At 40.1% G+C, this 18,763-nt stretch overlaps 1 protein-coding gene across 1 annotated transcript in view; it reads left to right on the top strand.

Moving 5' to 3' along the window:
* Positions 1–18,763, top strand: part of CUBN (cubilin) — a 148,944-nt gene that overhangs the window by 115,348 nt on the left and 14,833 nt on the right. The window contains exons 54-59 of the mRNA XM_074156956.1: positions 403–590; positions 2,894–3,050; positions 4,587–4,736; positions 11,761–11,961; positions 14,215–14,344; positions 15,305–15,522. Of these exons, the coding sequence (XP_074013057.1) occupies positions 403–590; positions 2,894–3,050; positions 4,587–4,736; positions 11,761–11,961; positions 14,215–14,344; positions 15,305–15,522 (1,044 nt within the window). The remainder of the gene's footprint in view (positions 1–402; positions 591–2,893; positions 3,051–4,586; positions 4,737–11,760; positions 11,962–14,214; positions 14,345–15,304; positions 15,523–18,763) is intronic.

Genomic DNA, 18,763 nt, shown 5'->3' with positions numbered 1-18,763 from the left:
TCTGAATGGCTGACAGTCATGATGTGCATGCTGTGGGGTGTGGGAATGAACCTTCACAGTCTCTGGAGAAACTCCTCATTAATGTATTTCTGACCCTTACTCTCTCTAAGCAATACTCACTTGTAATTGTCAGCAGTATGTATGTGGACCAGAGCAAAAGGGTATGAACTGGCAAGGAGAAGGAGCTTGTGAAAAAGAGAAAGTGAAGTACCAAGAGAGACCTTCTCTAGAATGTAACTACCTCCCTGCTACAGAGGTGGGAGAAGGAAAATTAATTAAAAGAGGGGTAAATGAAGTTTGAATGGGTGTCAGGGCTTTGCTCTCTCGCTCTTTCAGCCATTCAAAGCTGACACCAACAGGAAATATTTGAACACTTCTCCCACCTGTTGCTATTCTTTCCAGGATGTGGTGGAATCATTCATTCAGATAACGGTATGATCAAGTCTCCTCATTGGCCTCAAAACTTTCCTGTGAACACCAGATGCACATGGACCATCATTACGCATGAAAGTAAACACTTGGAGATGAACTTCCACAGTAACTTCCAGATTCCAGATAGCGATGGAAGCTGCCGGAGCAGTTTTGTAAAGGTAAATTAAATGTTGGCATTAGATCAGCAGAGCAGTGCTTTAAGAAGTCATGACTCCAGAATCCTGTTTTCAATTGTCATGGTTAGGATTGTCAAGGCACAGAATTCAGGAAATATTAACTGAAGTCCTTGTACCAATACAGTCAGATTTCTTTATGCCTTGAGAACTGGCTTGTATATATTTTTGTTTTTTATTAGCTCTTGAGGTTCCACCTCCAGCAGGGTCCCATCACCCTATGTGCTGCCCCAAAAATGAAAAATATGAAAAAAGTACATATGACTTCAGAACCAGGAAATAATGATAAAATGCAACATAATGAAAAGACCTTTTCAATTACTCCAGTGAGTAAAAAAACAGGAATGTGGCACTGTAATTCTACAAAAATTCTTTCTAAGTGTATAAACTGACCAAGTTACACTAATCCTTCTTTTTTTTTTAATCTCAAAAAACAAAGATAGCATTCTTATCTTTCAATAGGTTGTCAAGAGCCACTTGTTTTCAAAGCAATAGAATGGAGTGGACATGCTTTGAATTTTTCAGTGCCATTTTTTTCTCAGGCATTTGGCATATGTTCAGTGATTTTGTGCTCATTTTCTCCAGAGCAGTACAACTCCCACTTGAAATAAAGGGCAAACATAATTTGACAACATGTAGGAAGACTGGAGCAGCTCTACAGCTGATCTATCCTCACTAACTCACAAACCACAGTTTCACTCATTTTTTAAGGCTGCGGAAAAAAAATACGACAAGATTTGTCTTTTCATAGCCTACTCCACTGATTAATTGATGTAATATGTTACAATACATTTTGCTAATGTGAAATTCAAATTTCTAAACAGTCCTGAATGACATGGCCAAAACTGTCAACTGGAGATTTTCTCCATAGAGGAAAATCTGAAATTTTTAGTGGTCTCCACCTCCATTTCGGAATGTCCAATTTGAGATGTATGAAGGTGTCTGGATATGAAAAAGTGTGAAACAGGTGTAGGTTTCTTCCATTCATTCCAAGCTGAGCAGCCAAAAAAGAGGAATCCAAAATCAATAGTGACTTTGCAAAATCTTGGCCAGGCCATAGGCGGCTTATATTAATCCTTTGAGCACCCATGGCCTCAAACACCTGGCCAGATGAATGAGGTGATTCATATGCCTACACTTACAGACTAACCCTTGGCTAACCCTATCTAGGGTGGTTGCTTAGAGCAATCACAATTTCATGTGGCTGTTCTAGTTCCACTAGACTTCATTGAAACCCATTATTTTAAAAATCAAATATTTTTTTTTAATATATTTTTGGTATAAAGTACCAGTAAAAATTTTTTTTAAACACATTGACAAAAAAAAATTTATTATTTGAATAAATAATTGTTGGATTTTTTTTTTCTTAAAGCAGATGTTTTAAATCCTTGGCAATAAACATCCTGATTCAGGAAATTATTTAAGCATTCAGGAACATCAAACATTTATGCCTATGTTTCATTTTAAATGTGTGTTGAAATTCAGTGCTTAAACTGTGAGCCTCAAGTGCATGTTTAAGTAATTACCTGAAGAGGGTTTCACTTAAACACTTACCTAAACCTGCATGTGTTTCTTGAATGCATGGTTTGATTGAACTTAAATTGGCTATTGGTACAGTTGAAGTAATATTTTAAAAATGTGTATTTTTCTTTATTACATTTTTTGTGAATTATATTATTTTGTTGACTCTACATGATTTGACACTTGTCACTGAACAAGTGAATGAAATATAACGAAAATGGGAATAAGTGTTGATTAGCAAGACTAGATATTAAGGATCCAGGTCTTCCAGTTTGATGACTCTATATTACCCTGCCATGACAGCTTTGTATTTTATTGACTTATGAATAATAGAAGGATTGCATTTAATAATTCATTGTATACACAGATAGACATATTCACAGGGTGTATGGACATAAGTTAGCAGAGACAAAATGGGGGTAGCTAATGATGTGCATAAAATGTTTTTCTCTGGTTGCCTGGACCTGATCTACATTGGCTCTGCTATCAGCAGGGATTGGAGCAAATGACCTCCAGATGCCCTTCCAAGGTCCTTGGCAACCTAAGTTATTCACTGTGATTCACTCCTTGGAGAAATATTTTTGTCTCCACTAACTGGAGAGTGAATGGAGAGTGATGAGCTCCAATTTAGACGTCTAAAATTCAGTGTGAGATGAATCCTACCCCAAGTCTGTAGAAAGAACAATTGCACATGCAATTCCTGGTGGGTTCCCACAAACTACATGGGCTTTGAAAGCACTAAACAATTTCCAATCTGGGCTTGTCAGGTGTGGAGAGGAAATGATGAAGAAGAAGCAGCTTTGTTAACCACAGGATGTGGAAGTTCAGCTCCTGGTCCTGTTGTTGCTCCAAACAATGTGATAACTACAGTATTTCAGTCTCAGGATGCTCCCGGGCCAGGTTTCTCTGCATCTTTTATAAGCAGTAAGTAATATTAAGGCCAGATGGCTGCTCTATTAGTCCACATTAAATTAGTTTGATCTGTGTGTAGCAATTCAGACCTCAGTCCAAAAAGGCATTGAAGTCTCTGCCTGGCTTTTGCAACCAACAGTTACCTTACTGAATGCAATGGAGCTCCTGTGTGCTCCAGCGTTGGACTTACCAAAGATCCTCCATGCAGCTATAAGTTTGTTGTTATTCTTAGCCACCTCTGCCTTTTCAGTGTGCGAAAAAGAAATGAATAGGCTTTAAATTTTATGAATTTGTTTCTCTGTAGATAAACTGCTTGGAAGCCAAAGGTATAATTTTCTTAAAAAGGAACAAGGAACTGCTCCTCCTTCAGAATTTTTATCTCTGTTCTTCTTTTCAAGGCACATGCTGAAACTGCAGCAATTTCTCCTGTGTATGGTGTAGCCCATGTCCTGCACATAAACTGCTCTCTGGAGAAGAAATTACTTCTCATCACCTGCTCTGGCCTTTGCTTTGTTTTATTTTATTTGCATTTCATGTAGCTCAAGTGGCATTTCCTGGATGGGCTTCCCCCATTTCTTTAACCATGGCATGTCTGCTTTGTGATGGTCAAACCCACCAGAAGTGTAGGAGATAGTGCTCAACTGCATTGTTTGTTTGGAGTTTTTTGTAGGATGCTGAAAAATGAAAGGGAACCACTTTCCCTTCACTGGATTCAGATTAAAACAGTGAGAGATTAAGTGCTTAGAGGAAGATACTATAGAAGTATACAGAATTCTGAACCAAAACTACTTTTGTTTTTATGTCTGTACTAGTGTTGTCAGTAACAAGTAACAACCTCTTAGTGGAGACAATCACAGGCTTCATATGCTTGTTCCTAATCTTATACCAGCATTTTACTGTGCACTGCACTCTTTTAAGCCTTTACCTTAAAATAAAGAGAAGCCCCAATGCCATGCAAGTCATTAGGATCAGAAGGAGCTCCATGAGAATGAGCAGTTCTGTGAGCTTGAGAAGTTCTGGGTGGCAAACCTCTCCTGCCTCTGTGCATAGCAAAGCAACCCAGAAATGGCCCTGCAGCAGACCGCATCCCCCTGGCTGTCAGGCATGAAGCAAGAGTGGTACCACTTGGGCTAACATAGGCATTTTCAAATGAGGCTAAATTGCCACTGTGTCCTCATAACCCCCCATCCAATTCAGCTACATTGTTATGTACTAAGGGATTTTGAAATGTGCAGGCTCCAAACCCACAAGAACAGCAGTGCTGTGTCCCTCTGGTCAGTGGGCTGAGGGGCTGTGGCCTGCTCTTATTGAAGACATTCCAAAATATTGTGTGGGACTGTAGGCGGGTAGGCACTGTGTTGCCCAAAAACACTGCTGTGTGTGTGTAAGACCTACTTTTGCCATCATGATATATGCTACTCTCATATTCTCCTATTTTTTTAAGCAGCCTCTTAAGGAGAGATAAGGTCCTTCTGGTTTTCCAACTCCAAAAACGGAATGATGTTATCACCTGGATTATAACTGTGTCTTATTTATTTGTGTTTGCAGGATGTGGAGTAAATTTCACCAGCCCTGAAGGTCCTATCATCTCTCCTAACTACCCTAGTCAGTATGATAACAACTTGAACTGCAGTTATATCATAGATCAAGGACCACAGTCACTGGTGATCCTAGAGTTTGAGACTTTCCACTTGGAAGGTAACTGGTTCTTCATAATTTCAGTATGTACCATGAAGTGTAATTTCCATACAAGTCTTCTGTCGTGGAAAATGGTTGATGGTTTAATTTGCTGGTCCATTCTGAAAATCATTTACAGACATTTACAGAGATAGCTTCGAGGGTTCAGTTTTGAATCGCTGAAGGCTTCTGCAAGAGTGAAGACAGATCTTACCTGTTGAATATCTTGCAGCAATGAAGTTGGGCATTTGCCCGGTGGTTGGGGTGTAGGAGTGACTATGGCCAGTTTGGGTCTTTGTTCCTGCCTTTTTTTTTTTTTTGCTTTTGCCATTGAGTCTTACAAACTTCTTTGATCTTAGCCCAGCTGTTTTGCTTTTCAGTGCTTCTGTTTCCTTAACTGATAAAATTAATATATATGCACTTGAGTATTTTACAAGGTTGTACAAACATTTAAATGTGAAACTAGGTGAAAACTACAGTAACGGAAAACCTATAAAAGTTGTTACCCTGTATATACCCAGGAACCAAAGTCCCTCTTGAGATTCCCAAACTTGGCATCATTTAGCCAAGAAATAACAGGTATAATATCCTGGTCTGGTAGGTGTGAATGGTAAAACTTTCCCAGCTGTGATAGGATCGAATTTTTGTGAGTGGAAGTGTCATGATAACACAGAGGAATCAGTATGTCCAAATGACTAGGATGGCCAAGTGGGATGCCACACACATTTTGAGGCCATCTTAATTTGGTTCCCTTGAAGTCACCTAGACCAAGAGATCTTTGAGTAATTCGCTACTAAGCTGGGGTGCGTAATTTGAATTTTTCTTCAGATCAAACAAAAAAATCAGAAAATAGGCTTCTTTTATTTTCTTCTTAAGTTTTCAAACTGTTTTGAATTCAAAAGTATTCTGGTCCAAACTTAATTTAGATCTGAGACAAAGGTTTGATTTGACTATGATTTTTTTCTGAAACACTTTTTTCATCCTTCAATACAAACTGGTACTTTAAGAAATTTTTAAAAAATGAAATGTAAACCACAGAAATTACATAATTTCTTCATGTAGAAGACATTATTATTCAGCAGACACAAAAAACATTAGACTGAATCAGATGATGCCAATTTTGACACCTCAGTGAGTACATTACTGACCTGTATTCTGTCTGTGCAGTCAGTTAATTCATAAATGGATTCTAGCTTTTATTATCAAAGAAGGTTAAAGCAAAGAGGTAAGTGATACGGACATAATAATAAATGCAGACCTAAATAAATACTAAAATACTCTACTTCTTGCAGGGCAATTTGCTCCTTTATTGTTATAGGCTTCCTTTGGCTACACAAACTAAAAGTCCTTAGTCACATGAAAGAAAAGAACTGTAGATATGAGCTAAAGGACGTCTCGTTACAAAAGAGGAAGTATGACACTTCCCAGTAGTTGATTACTAATATTTTTCACAAAATCTTAAAATATAGCTCTGTAGCAAAGAGAAATTGCCTGAGTTTAAATTGGAAAGAAGACTGAAACCACCGTCTTGCAAATTATCCTGCAGAAGTGAAAACTGACTCAGCAGCCCCACTGAATATGTTTACCACATGTGCCTAAGGGTTTCCAGCATGAACTCCCTTAGTTCTTTTGCAAAGGCAGGACAATGTTTGACAGCATCTGTTAGAAACATTTCTAGCTATTCTATATGCAAGGAAGCATTGCACCTGCTTAGATTGTTGTTGAGTGTGGCCTTTAAAATTTTAACCACACTAGGACATATGTTCTGGATTGGGTTTTTAAAGTTTAGCTCCATGTTCAATTACCATCATTTACTAACTACCTGACCTTTCAAAAGAAATCCAATTGTTTATTTCATGGTTGTTTAGTAATGAAATTAAGTGTCTAAAATAATGCCTGTAAGGCATACATATCTCATTGACTAACTGGTTGAGATATCTTTTCAGAAAATTAGAAGGCCGAAGGTAATTGGCTATAGTGCAGTAACACATTGGTACAAAATGGAATGACTTCACGGGTTAGTCAAAGATCTCCGCTGTAGAGTAGCTGTTTTCAATTACGACGAGACGCCTGTTCTCATTATAAAGAACAAATCCAAAGGAGGCAGTTAACCCACAGCAGTGATACAATGTCAGTATCTGGAACCAAACGAACATGACATGCATATACTAAGTTTTAAATATGTATTACGCACTAAATATAGCAAGTAACAGAGCAAGAGAGAACTGGAGGAAACTGCATTTGTTGTCTTTGTGATCAAAATTTAATCTAAATTGGCTGCTTCCCAGATGAATTTTTATCGGACTTTGAGCCCCTGAAAATAGACATCTAATTTAGATTATCATCTAGATTTACCTCCTACTACAGTGAAGTGAAGTGCCTTAAATTCAAAACCAAATGCGTTGTACAGGTTGAATGAATTGCCTTCCGTAGGCCGCCCTCCTCCCTTTACCCGTTGACTGTTACAGGAAGGCAGAGACAATAGCTTACACGAGATACTTAGGATTTAGGCAGCAAAACACAGGCAAGCTTAACCCTATGAATGGAGTTTGCCTTCGTCTCTGTGATTTCCTTGCAGCCTGAAGAACGTCTCTCCCTGTGCCAAACTGAATATGGTAACAGAATCTCTGATTTGCCCGTGTCATGAAGTTGCATAGGTTGCCACTTGTTTCATGTAGTGCCACCTGCATTGTTGTGTTTGGTTATTTTATAAAGAACCAAACAAATGAGGGTGAGTTTGTTTTCTCAGCCCCACTTCTGCCACAGTGATAAATGTCACCTTCCATCTGTCCTCCCTCCTTGGATCAAAGGTCTACACAAATCTAACATTAGAATTAGTAAAAAAACCTTTATCTATCTTATTAGACTTACTATCTAAGAATTAATTAATCACATCCATCTTTTTTTCAGAAGCTTTATTCGGATGAACATCGCTATAAACATATTAAATGGCCGTAATACTATTCAAGTATAAATATAACATGCAATAAAGTCTGAGTTCCAAATCATACAAAATTAGGGGAAATGGATGTGGGCCTCCTGCAATATCTGCTTTTAGAATTCTCTAGTATTTATACTCTGTCCATACAAAACAACTGCATTGTGTTGATACCATGTTGACCTGAAAAGTGTTTTAATAACTTGTTTATTTCTCTTTTTTTTTTTTTTAAAACATGCAACTGTAATTTTGCAATCTGGAACTGGAACAGGGTCACAGCTTCATTTTGGAGTCTTCTCTATCTGCTTTCTCACTTGTTACTAGGCAAGTCAGAAAATAGACAAGTTTTGCAATAGATTATTTTGAGATATATATATATATATATATATGAAAGACTTGTAATTCCTTGCTTTCAGAATAGTATGTTGTGCTATGGGTCTGGTTAATCTAGTGGACAGGAGTATGTATTTGCGTACTATTTCTCTTACATTGGTAAGTGCTAATTGTATTAGCATTTATACCAGAAACTACAGTTGTGAACCAAAACCTCATTTTTTTAAGTTTTACAAACTTTAAACAAAAATACAAGTTCTGCCTCAATACAAAATGAAACAGAATCTGTGTCTATAGACTGAGAGATGGAAAGAGGACATTGTTATTAGTGATCAGATAGCTAGGAGCCCAAATTCAGTCAAGGTTTTTGTGCAGGCATCATATCAAATGATTTTATAAAGAATAATGAGAGTGGGCAGAAATTTCTGCTAAATGTAAAGGAGACAACACAAAGGCATATTTCAAAATTTAATGTAAGGACAACTGAAGCTCTTATCATGTGAACTTTGAAGGCAGGAGTCAATGTATTAATGCTGAGCCATACCAAGAGATGATAAATGGAGTGCAGGTAGATAACAAAAGGCCTTGAAAGCAAATACATGCAGCGATTCAAAGAAAGAGTGATATGTTCATAATTTCAGGTCAAATAATTGAATTCTCCATCAGTATTTGGAAGAAATACTGTCAAGGCTAGAGGAACAAATGGTACAGTATCCATGTTGGAAAAATCACTGTTTCTCAGGTGAGAGTCATAGCTATGTGGAAGGTTAGGAAGAGTTTAAAGGTAATAACTGGAAACACTTGACAGTAGTTACATCTAGGCTGGATGTAAAGACCTAGAGAGATCCAAATCATAGACATGGACCTAATGAGGGCAGGCAAAATGATGAGTCTGAAAAAATGAGAAGAAAGAAGATGGAAGGGAAGGCTTGAGGGGAAGAAAAAAGCTCTCTTATTGAGTGGTTTTGTTGAGACGTGAGATAAGGTTTTAGTCTGAACAGAAAGAGGAGGGAAGGAGAGTTATGGGGTCATCCGCACAGGGATAGTAGTTGCATCTGTCCTTGCAAATGAGATTATACAGAGCTAATGTGGAGATAAAGAGAGAAAGACAGGAGAGGAGATGTCTCATTGAATCCTCATGGATGAATCAGAAGAGAGCATACAGGAATACCAGAAGGATGAGCAAAAGCTCTTAGTAGTCAAGGTTTTACGAAGAAAAACAGTGGAAACTATGTGGAAAGTGCCTGTCAGCTCAAAGAGGATGCGGGTCTGACACCTGGCTAAGAAAAGATCTCTGGAGACTCATGGAAGTTGTTCCATTGTAGTGCAAGGGACAGAAATTGGTCTAGAATATATCTAAGATGATAGAGGAAATAAACCACAGAGAAGAATCACTGACGATGTGCTGAGTATGTGTAGAGACTGGAAGTATGACATGAAGAGATAGACAAGATGAATCTGAGGCTGGGGACAGAATAATGCATTTTAGTATGGTGAGAAATTAAGGAAAAGTGTAAACAAGAGAATGAGTTACAGGATAGAGATCAATCAGTCATCAGTCCTGCCAGGATTCATGGGTCATAAATTATATTGGCCCCAAAAATGAGGATTCAAAGCTCGAAATTAAGCCTTTTGCTCACAATCCTACATCAATCATCTTATTCTTTCCAGTGCAGCAGTTCAAAACAATTTGTGAGGGGTATCATGGACCTTTGCTTTGCTGAGAATCCCTTTCACTTCATGGCTTTCTCCAATGTCTTTTCAGAAAAGGACCTGAGTTGCTTTCTTAAATCTTTTCCATTCTGAAATTGCACTTGTCTCCATTTCATTGTTTTTCCATTTCATTTTTTTCCCATTTCTTCGCATTTTAAAATTGATTATGTTTCTAAGTTATATCATATTCTGAAGTATTCTCTTAATAGGGTGGGACATGAATATTTTTAGTTATTTTATTAACAGTATAATCAGCTTTCTGATGTGGCTGATTGTTTTAAGCTTAGTTACTCTTATTAGCGTCAGACAAGCACCATATTTCCCTATTGGCATAACTGTAAAGCATGTTAGAACACATTGTCCTCATTGAGAGAGAAGGAATGTTTAAACTGAAACTCCAGAGAGGATCTGAAATATAACTGACTGCTGGGATCACTCTGTCGTTCCTTGTGAAACAGAATTATCAACCCCATTGATTTGTCATCCTGTTCAATACAAGTCACCCTGTTTCCTACAACACTGGGAAGCAGCTTGTTTAGACTGGACAATCTGCAGGAATCACTCCGCTGTAGCAGTAGGCTCAGCGTCTCTCCTGTTATATTTAGATAATTCCTTATTAATCCTTTGAAGTTCAAGTAGCTTCCCCATTGTTGCTAGCAGATTGGTAAACATGAGAACCTCAGTAAACATGTGACACCCCAGCTGCCATTATGCTTGTAAATGATGAAGAAAAAGAAAACATCAAGTTGTTCTATAAGCATAACAACTAATGAAGCTCATTGTTCAGTAGATGCGTGCTGTGTTTTTCACTGACAGCATTAATCCAGCTTCTTTGCATAACCCATGTCGCTCCCTTCTTGCTCCCACATGATACCAAACCTCTCTAGCTCCCCCCATGCCTGCCCCGGTGAGACGACCAACTTCTCCCCCTGCTTATGGCTCCCAGCTGGGCAGGGAGGTGGTGACGTGGCTCTGAGCTCCAGGGTGCTGGTGGCTGGTGCGTGGTGGGTCTCTGCCTGAACTCACAGCACTTCCACTGAAAGCACAGCTTGTCCTCTGGGACTCTAACAACTCAGCTACTGACCTTCATGAAACTTATATGAACTTAATACATTTGAGACCTCTTGTCTCAGTCGAATCTGGTTGTGAATGGTGAGGTGAGGTGACTAGCAAGTCAGGAAGGTAGGGCGGGGAGTCGGAGAGGATGGCTCATTCCTCCAGAAACCTAACTGCAAATGAGAAGCTAAAACCAATGGGGAAGAAAATAGTAGAATGCTACATTCCCCATTTCTGTGTTTCTTAGTGCCTCTGAATGGGCAGTTTTTCACTCTCTAATATCTGCACCAGTTTGCCCCCGAAAGCAGACTGCTCTTGAAAATCATTGGGTTTTTTCCTATTGCTCGGTCATCTCCACATCTTTGCTGACTGCCACAGTTACAGCATTTCACTGGCAAACTGCAAGATTAAATTTACGTTTTTTTTGTATTCTGAGTCAAGCTCAAGAATCCGGCTTTAGGGAATCCAAAGTTGCAGGGAACTCAGAAAAATGTCAGCTCTGAAACACCTGTATGGACTATTTTTTCATTTTCCCAAATTCTCACTCTTAATGATTTAAAATTTCCTGCACTGAGTGCTGACTTCCAAATTAGGGGAAAGAAATACCAAGTAGTTGGTTGCCTGTAACAAAAGGTGCATTGCTTTGATCTGCAGAGGAGATCCATGCTTTTGTTAGGTCCTCTCATCTTCTTATAGATGGTGTTCACTCAACTATGAACTCCCACGAACTCAAGGGGCCTGGAGCCTTTACAAGATTATAGGATGTGTTGATTTGAGACCAGTCTGATGTCTTATATACAAGGTCTCTTTGATTTTTCTGCCTCAGCTTTTGCGCATGTTAAGAATTGACATTTGCTTCCTCAGCAAGCAAATGAGACCCCGAGATCCTGGAATGGAAAGTAATATAAAATTTAATTTTATCCCATGTGAGGTCTATGTACTTGCAGCTCAGTAAATCACACGGAAAATATGCTGCTAACACTTCTGTGTTGTATGCCCATGCAGCCCCAGCACTCTTGAGCAGAATTTGTCTTTATGATGGAGTAAGCATCTTCAGCGGGACGAGGGTTACCCCACATCCTCTCACTACGCTCTGTGGCAGTGAGCTCCCTGCCCCAATCAGTGTCTTTGGACCTGTGCTGCTCAACTTCTACACCGACTCCCACATTACAGGCTTTGGATTCAAGGCAAGATACAGAACAATTGGTGAGTAGTCACTGTCCTGTGCTTTATTTTAGGTGGTGGAAATATTCTGGCTGGATAATGGTTTAGTGCAGGAAATGTTGTACCTCATTTTGGGAATACCTTAGATGGATGTAGATGGTTCATATTCCCTCTGCACTTGCCCAAAAGAGCTCTCAGGACCAGGATATGGGATTGGTTGGTGTGTGTTGTCACTGGCTGATGTGGCATCTCACAATTCTCATTTCAAGACACTACATGGGACCAAGTCAGGAACTGAAACACTTTTCCTTTGCTGTAGAAAAGAAATGCAACCCATTTTGGTAGGGTTTTTTGTTTTGCTTTGTTTTGTTTTGTTTTCTACAATGTTCTAGGAGAAACATCACCAGTTTATTTAACTGAGTTCATTTAAAAGATTTTATCACATACGGGAAAATGGTCTGATTCTCAGTTACACTAAAACCACATTATACAACATGGGAACCAGATCAGGATCTTAAAATGGACACAGCTGTATGCCTCCATTTGATGACCCTCTTGCAGTGCCAGGTATTAATGTAAATAAAAATTGGGATCTAGATATATTTTTATTTTATAGTAAATATTTTCACCAAAAGTTTCTGTTATTCACATGAGATCTCTTTTGTTTTAAAGAGGAAATATGTATTAGAGAAAGAAGTTCCCAACTGAGTTTAAAATTTACATCTGCACAAATATAAATATCCCAAAAGATTAATTTTATTTTCAAAACCAATTTTCATATTTTCTAGGTTTAACTTGTAAAGACAGTACTTTGATTTTACTTCGATTATCTAACTTCAGAGAAAAGTGTGAGTTCTTAACTTTGGTATTTGCCACAGGAAAAAGCATAAGCCTTAATTCTTTATATAAAATGAATAGCCTGATACAGATAAGACAGAGGGAATGGCACTGAGAAGTGACAATGTGCAGTTACTCATGGAAAAGACCTTCAAACTCACTCAAGTCAGTTGTTGCTGTCTGACTTGTGACTTCTGACATTTGAGAAAGATGACTGCAGCCTTATTAGCCTGTTGTTGTATACAAAGCAGATTCTAGCAATTAACATTCCTCTTCCCTCTAGTTGTATTGTTTGCTGAAAAAAAAAAAAAAAATGGAAAAGGCTTCCCCCTCCTAGTGTAGAATAATGCTGATTCTTTATCCTCCCAGCTCCTGTTCTTTATCTGCCCATGCTGCAGGCCACCAGCCGGAGCGCAGATGAGGAGCCAGGGGCTCTGTACCCAGCAGCACCCTGTATGGGACTGCCTTTGCTAAGGTGGTGGCCTGGGCAATGGCATGTCCTTTAAAACATGAAAAGCTGTGTGTGGCTTTGAGCTATTTATCAACAGGACGCAGGGAAACATTTTTTTGCTAAGTTAAGATTATAAAATAAAGACTGAAGCTAACAATGGAGATTAGTGTTAGTTTTATAATAGTTTTTGTTCCCTCGAGCACTGAAACTGGGAACAAACATTAGCCACATCCTGGCCTCATCAGCAACCATGGCGTGAAACCCTGAGAAGCCAAGCAGTGCCTTTAGTTCACATCTGCAGAGTTTAACTTGCTCCTCAGCCAGGGAGCAGCTATGCAGTTCTCCACCTCAGCAACCCTCCACTGCTGGTGAGTGCCAGCACGAGGTGAGGTGAGGTGAGGTGAGGAACAGTCCCCATGGTTAGGGATACCTGGGGACTTCTGCCTGCCTTCCTTTCTGCACAGAACAAATGCTACAGTAATGACCCAGCCCTGCCGGGAGATGGAGAGATGATGAGGCACCGTGTACAGTTATTCCAGAAAAGTCAGGCAGGGCTGTGAGTGCGATTGTGGCTGCTTTTCTGTCGGTGCCCAACTTTCGGAGGCTTCCATGAAGCCCAAGTTTGGATGAGGGAATGCCTTTGCCCACGTATCAGCCAGGTTTCTCTTGGCAAGCGAGAACGGGTGCAGAGCTACTCCAGAGAGACCTCACTCATCCTGCTGCCCCCTGGTCCTAATGCAGCACACTTGAAATCAGGCTCCATCTTCTACTCCGGAAACACGGAGCCATTGCCATTTGGTATGGAGTAGTAACAACCTGTTATTTCGATACCGACTAGTCTTGCACTGCAGAGCTCAACCTGATAGATATCTCCACACTGAACAGTTCTAGGCATAACAGTGAAGATTGCTCCTCTTTTGTTATGGCTAAACTCCTGGAAGAAATGAGAATTAGGACTAAGCCAGTATTCAGACACTAATCGCTCTTTTTTTCTGTTTCTCCTGCAGCTTGTGGTGGCATTTTCAATAGCTCCGTTGGTGTTATCAGCAGTCCGGCCCATTCAGTTCTTGATTATCACCACAACATGAACTGCTTATACTACATCACAGTGGGAAATGGCAAAATAGTGGCCCTCAAGTACGTAATTCAAGTTCAGCTTGTCATTAAGGGGACAGGGAGCTCCCTGATTCCAATTAAAGACAGCAATTATTGTCAATTTTCTCTCTCTTTCTTTTTCCAAGGGGAAAGCTGAACTAAAATGTGAAATGGCTATGAAGCCACCTTTATCTACCTCAGGCTCCCTTTCATCTTTCTCTGTAAATTCTTATTTGCAAAACACCACCACAATTTTAACTTCCCACTTTGGTTACCAAGAGGACTAAGAAATTGCAAAAAATGCAGCTCATGCTTTTAGTTCAATTTTGTCAGCCTTTGAGGAGTTATGAGACTCCTGTGAGTTTATGTAAGAAATAAAATAATTATTTTAGAAAACTGGTACTCACTTTACAGCCCAAGTTAATAATACCCACCCAGAAAGAGTATACTTCTGAGTGTGTGCTGTCTTGCCTAAAAGAGGGGTACGGCTGCCACAAAATCTTGCTACTGAAGAAATTAAAAGATGGGTACATTCTTCTGTCATGTATATGCTGATTATGAATTAAGAGAACATTTCTAATCATTCTATGATTCTGTGATTTGCCAGCTAAGTGGAAGACGCAGCTGGTCTGTCCTCTGAGCCTGCATTTTATATGTCCCTCACGTGCCCAAGGAAATTGTGAGCTGAGCACTTTGCAGAAGTGAGAGAGGGTATGTTTGCAGAGGGGAGAGCTGCTGCTCCACAGAACGCCCAGGCTGCTGGCAGCTTGCCTTGCAAGAGGCCCAGTGGGTGAGGGCCACTGTTTCTTTGAGGCTGGTTGCCTGCAGTGTTCTGCCAGGAAGCTAAGTGTTCTGCTTGCTTGTTCCTGAAGAGAAGTGTTTTGTCCGTGTATGGCTTTGGCTATTGCTATTACTTGGACCTTTCCTCAAGCACTAAAAAGATACATAACCCAGGAATAGAAATGAAAACATGAGACCTAAATCTCCACATGTATTTTACAGATTCAACAGCTTCCAGCTCGAAATGTCTGCCTCCTGCTACAAAGATTACGTGGCTGTGTATGACGGCTCAGACACCCATGCTCCTCTCCTCGGAAAATTCTGTGGCTCAGAACTGCCTCCAAATATTAAGAGCTCCAGTAATAACTTGTTCCTGGTGTTTAACACCGACTTCTTTGGAGCAGACAGGGGATGGAAAGCGTCTTTCAGGGAGACCTTAGGTAAGAGTATTATCAGACTCATAACCCCAAGAACCTGCTGGTAAGTAAGTTCCTTTGGTGAGGAGCAGTTACGGTCTCCCTCACTAGGTGTGGGGGAAGCAGAAGAATGTTTCTGATTTTGTAAAAATAGAATGAACTAAGCTAAATACTAGGCTTATTGGATCCCCGCGTTCCAGCACTGGTTCTGAACTGATTCCTTTTATTCTTTGCTAACCTTTCCCACCTCTCTAAAGGCACAGGCATTTCTTGGGTGACTGAAAGCTTAGCAGCACCCAAAGGCCTCTCTTTTGGAGGAAATCTGGCAATACCTGAGAACTCTCATTCTTCTGTAGTCAAAGGTCGGTGGTGCACTAAAGATGCCTCCTTTCCATCTACCCTCAATTTCCATTTCCTTGCAATTCACCTCACACCTTTTTGAAAACTAAAGTGTGAAGTTCGGTTAAGATTGGGGTTCCTCCCCACTGTGCTCATCTCTACTGTTTTTTGTGATAAATCTGGTTAGCTGGTCATAACATAAATGGGATCATAGTAAGAAGGCACTGGATGTTAAATGTTTTGATGGACACAAAAGTCAGAGGAAAAGCTTGATTACTGCCTTAAAATAAAGGCTTAAACTCAGTAGTCAACTTTTAAGGTCAAGGTGTAAAAGGATGTTTTTACCTTCTTATGACATCTGAATTGTTTAGGTATGATAAGCAACAAATGACTATTACATATAAATTGATTTCATGTCATCGCTACTAGTTTCCTGTGTAATTAACTCAATGTTTTTGTGATCTGGAAAGAAGCAATTGTCTGGTTTACAAAGCTGGCACTCAGAGAGTTCAGAATGAAAGGCCTTTGTGGCAGAATAAACATAGTCTTCTGCTGAGTCATTGAATCCCCTCCCAACCCCTAGCCAGTGACTTTCTCATTTGATACAGTCTGAGAAAGTACTTACAGATAAGGAAAATTACTGGCTCTACAGGCTTTGCCAAGAAAAATATTCCCACAGAACCTCATGGTCATTACTATTATTAACTCTTCCTTTGCTTCACTCTAAGTAATTATCACAATAATCTTTAAGACCACTCTTGTGGACTGTTATTTCAAGTGACTTAATGTTGTTTCACATGTTGCTGTATTCAAACCATTAGGTATCAACTGTCAGAGATCCCCCACAAGCCTGCGTTCGTGTTTCCAGGGTGAGATCATCAGGATCTCCACAAGCTCTTGCTCTTCCTGTTGGCATATAGTCAATTTTTTTTAGCCACTGACTTTAGATTTATTTGTGCAACTTGCCAGAGATTCTGCTTAAGCACATAACAGAACACAAGCCAAGCTCTTCAAGTCAGTACCATGCCTGACAATTTCCTAGAGTGAGAAGAAGCCTTTTATGAATAAGCTTTGACATCTATTAGGCTCAGTTTTGGAGGGACATTTCTGCAGGCTCCCAAGGAAAGGGAGGTTGTGATGTTGCAGGAGTTACTCAGGAGCAGTGGAGTTGCAAGATGGAAAAGATGGCTATGCAGAGATGTGGGTTGTGTGACAAAGAGCCCGTGGTGGTGAGATGTGTAATGGTAGGTCTTCTTTCTCCACTGTGGGAAGCAAGCCACAGGAACTAAGCCACACAGCCATTAGGAAGGATTCTGACAGTCCCATGCTAGTACAGAATGGCCGAAAAGCAGAAAAGTATATTATAAAAGGAAAACATGAGTCACAGTCTGATAAAAGTTTCCAATTTGACTTGTATAAAAAACAGAGCCAGGAAAATCTGTGACACGTCTTTGTACTATGAGGTCCGAGATTCTCCTTCAAATGGAAGAGAATAAAACCATGAAGATCTAAAAGCCTGTTATTCTAAATGGTGCTTTAGAGAAGCTCCATCATGTCTGTCAAAAGATAAAACCCATGTGGTTTTGTAGGAGTACAAATGCAATCAGATGACAATAATGATAAATCTCTTGGATAAGGAAGATGGTATCTGTAGAGAAACAAGAAGCCTCATTCTCTGTTGGATGACAACGAGCATATTATTCTGCAGTTACCCTAGGGAAGCACAACTGGATAATGTAATTATTGCTCTCTCTTTAATGTGAGTGACCCTTATTATGTATTGGAAAGAAGCGAGCAGAAACAGTACAATCATTTGTAGCAAACTAAACTATTTCCTTTCCTCACAAGCTCTTCCAATTTTATTCCTGATCAGGCTTCTCTCAGGGCTACTGCCAAAATACATTTTTTCTCTCTAACAAATTTTATTAGCAGGGAGTCCATCTGATAGCCACTGTGGTGGGAGGGAAGAGAGAAGATGAAGTAGGAAACTCGGAGGAACCTAGTAAGACTGACAGGAACCAGGCATTCAAAGAGTTAAACCCGGAATTTTTTGTAGGAAAAACACGCTCTGTTTTAATTAAAACAATTTGTTTGCATCACTGATCCGCAAGAATATTTAAGGTCCCCCCACTAGTCAGAAAAGGGAGAGTAACAGAAAACACAAAATAGTATTAATTTGACAGTACGGCAACACCTCACCTTTTCCACCAAATGTCTTTTCTTTCACCGTGCTACTCCGTACGCTGCGCAATGTAATCTGAAACGCACATTTCAGAAGCAGCATTCTTTGTCATAACCAGCTCTGTGATACGGTGCATTTGAGGCAGGGAAATACACGGCCCTTGGTGCAGTTCAGAGGGTTTATAATTTCACTGTCTCTGCTGCTCAGTTTGGACGCTCACCAGCCTCGTTTTTGGGATCACTTGGCCATGCTCTCAGGCTGAGCTGGTGGACTGGGCTGACTGAAAGATCCCAGCCGGCTCCAAGTGTTGAATTTGTGAAAAGACAGGCTCCTCTTGAGGGTGGCAGAGCCCTGGAACAGGCTGCCCAGGGAGGCGGTGGAGTCTCCTTCTCTGGAGACATTGAAAGCCCGCCTGGACACGTTCCTGTGCAACCTGCTCTGGGTGGACCTGCTTTGGCAGGGGGTTGGACTAGATGATCTCCAGAGGTCCCTTCCAACCCCATATCATTCTGTGATTCTTGCCTTAGCTACCACTGACCTTTTTTCTGCCTTTGTTCTCAGCCGGTAAAATGAGAATTATACCTCCTTTCCACAGCAAGCGTGTGCTCCTCTGGGCAATCAATAAAAGGATGAGAAGAAATAAATCAATACCAGCTTAAGGCATTTAGTTACATTAGATGTCTCTGTGAAGGAAGGAAAGCCAAGATGTCTCCCCAAAGAATGAGGTCTGCATGTATTGAGCTT

This window comes from Numenius arquata, chromosome 12, assembly GCF_964106895.1.
Source record: "Numenius arquata chromosome 12, bNumArq3.hap1.1, whole genome shotgun sequence".
NCBI lineage: Eukaryota > Metazoa > Chordata > Aves > Charadriiformes > Scolopacidae > Numenius > Numenius arquata.
The sequence above is the reverse complement of the archived record's forward strand: the minus strand, read 5'-3'. Positions and strand labels throughout refer to the sequence as shown.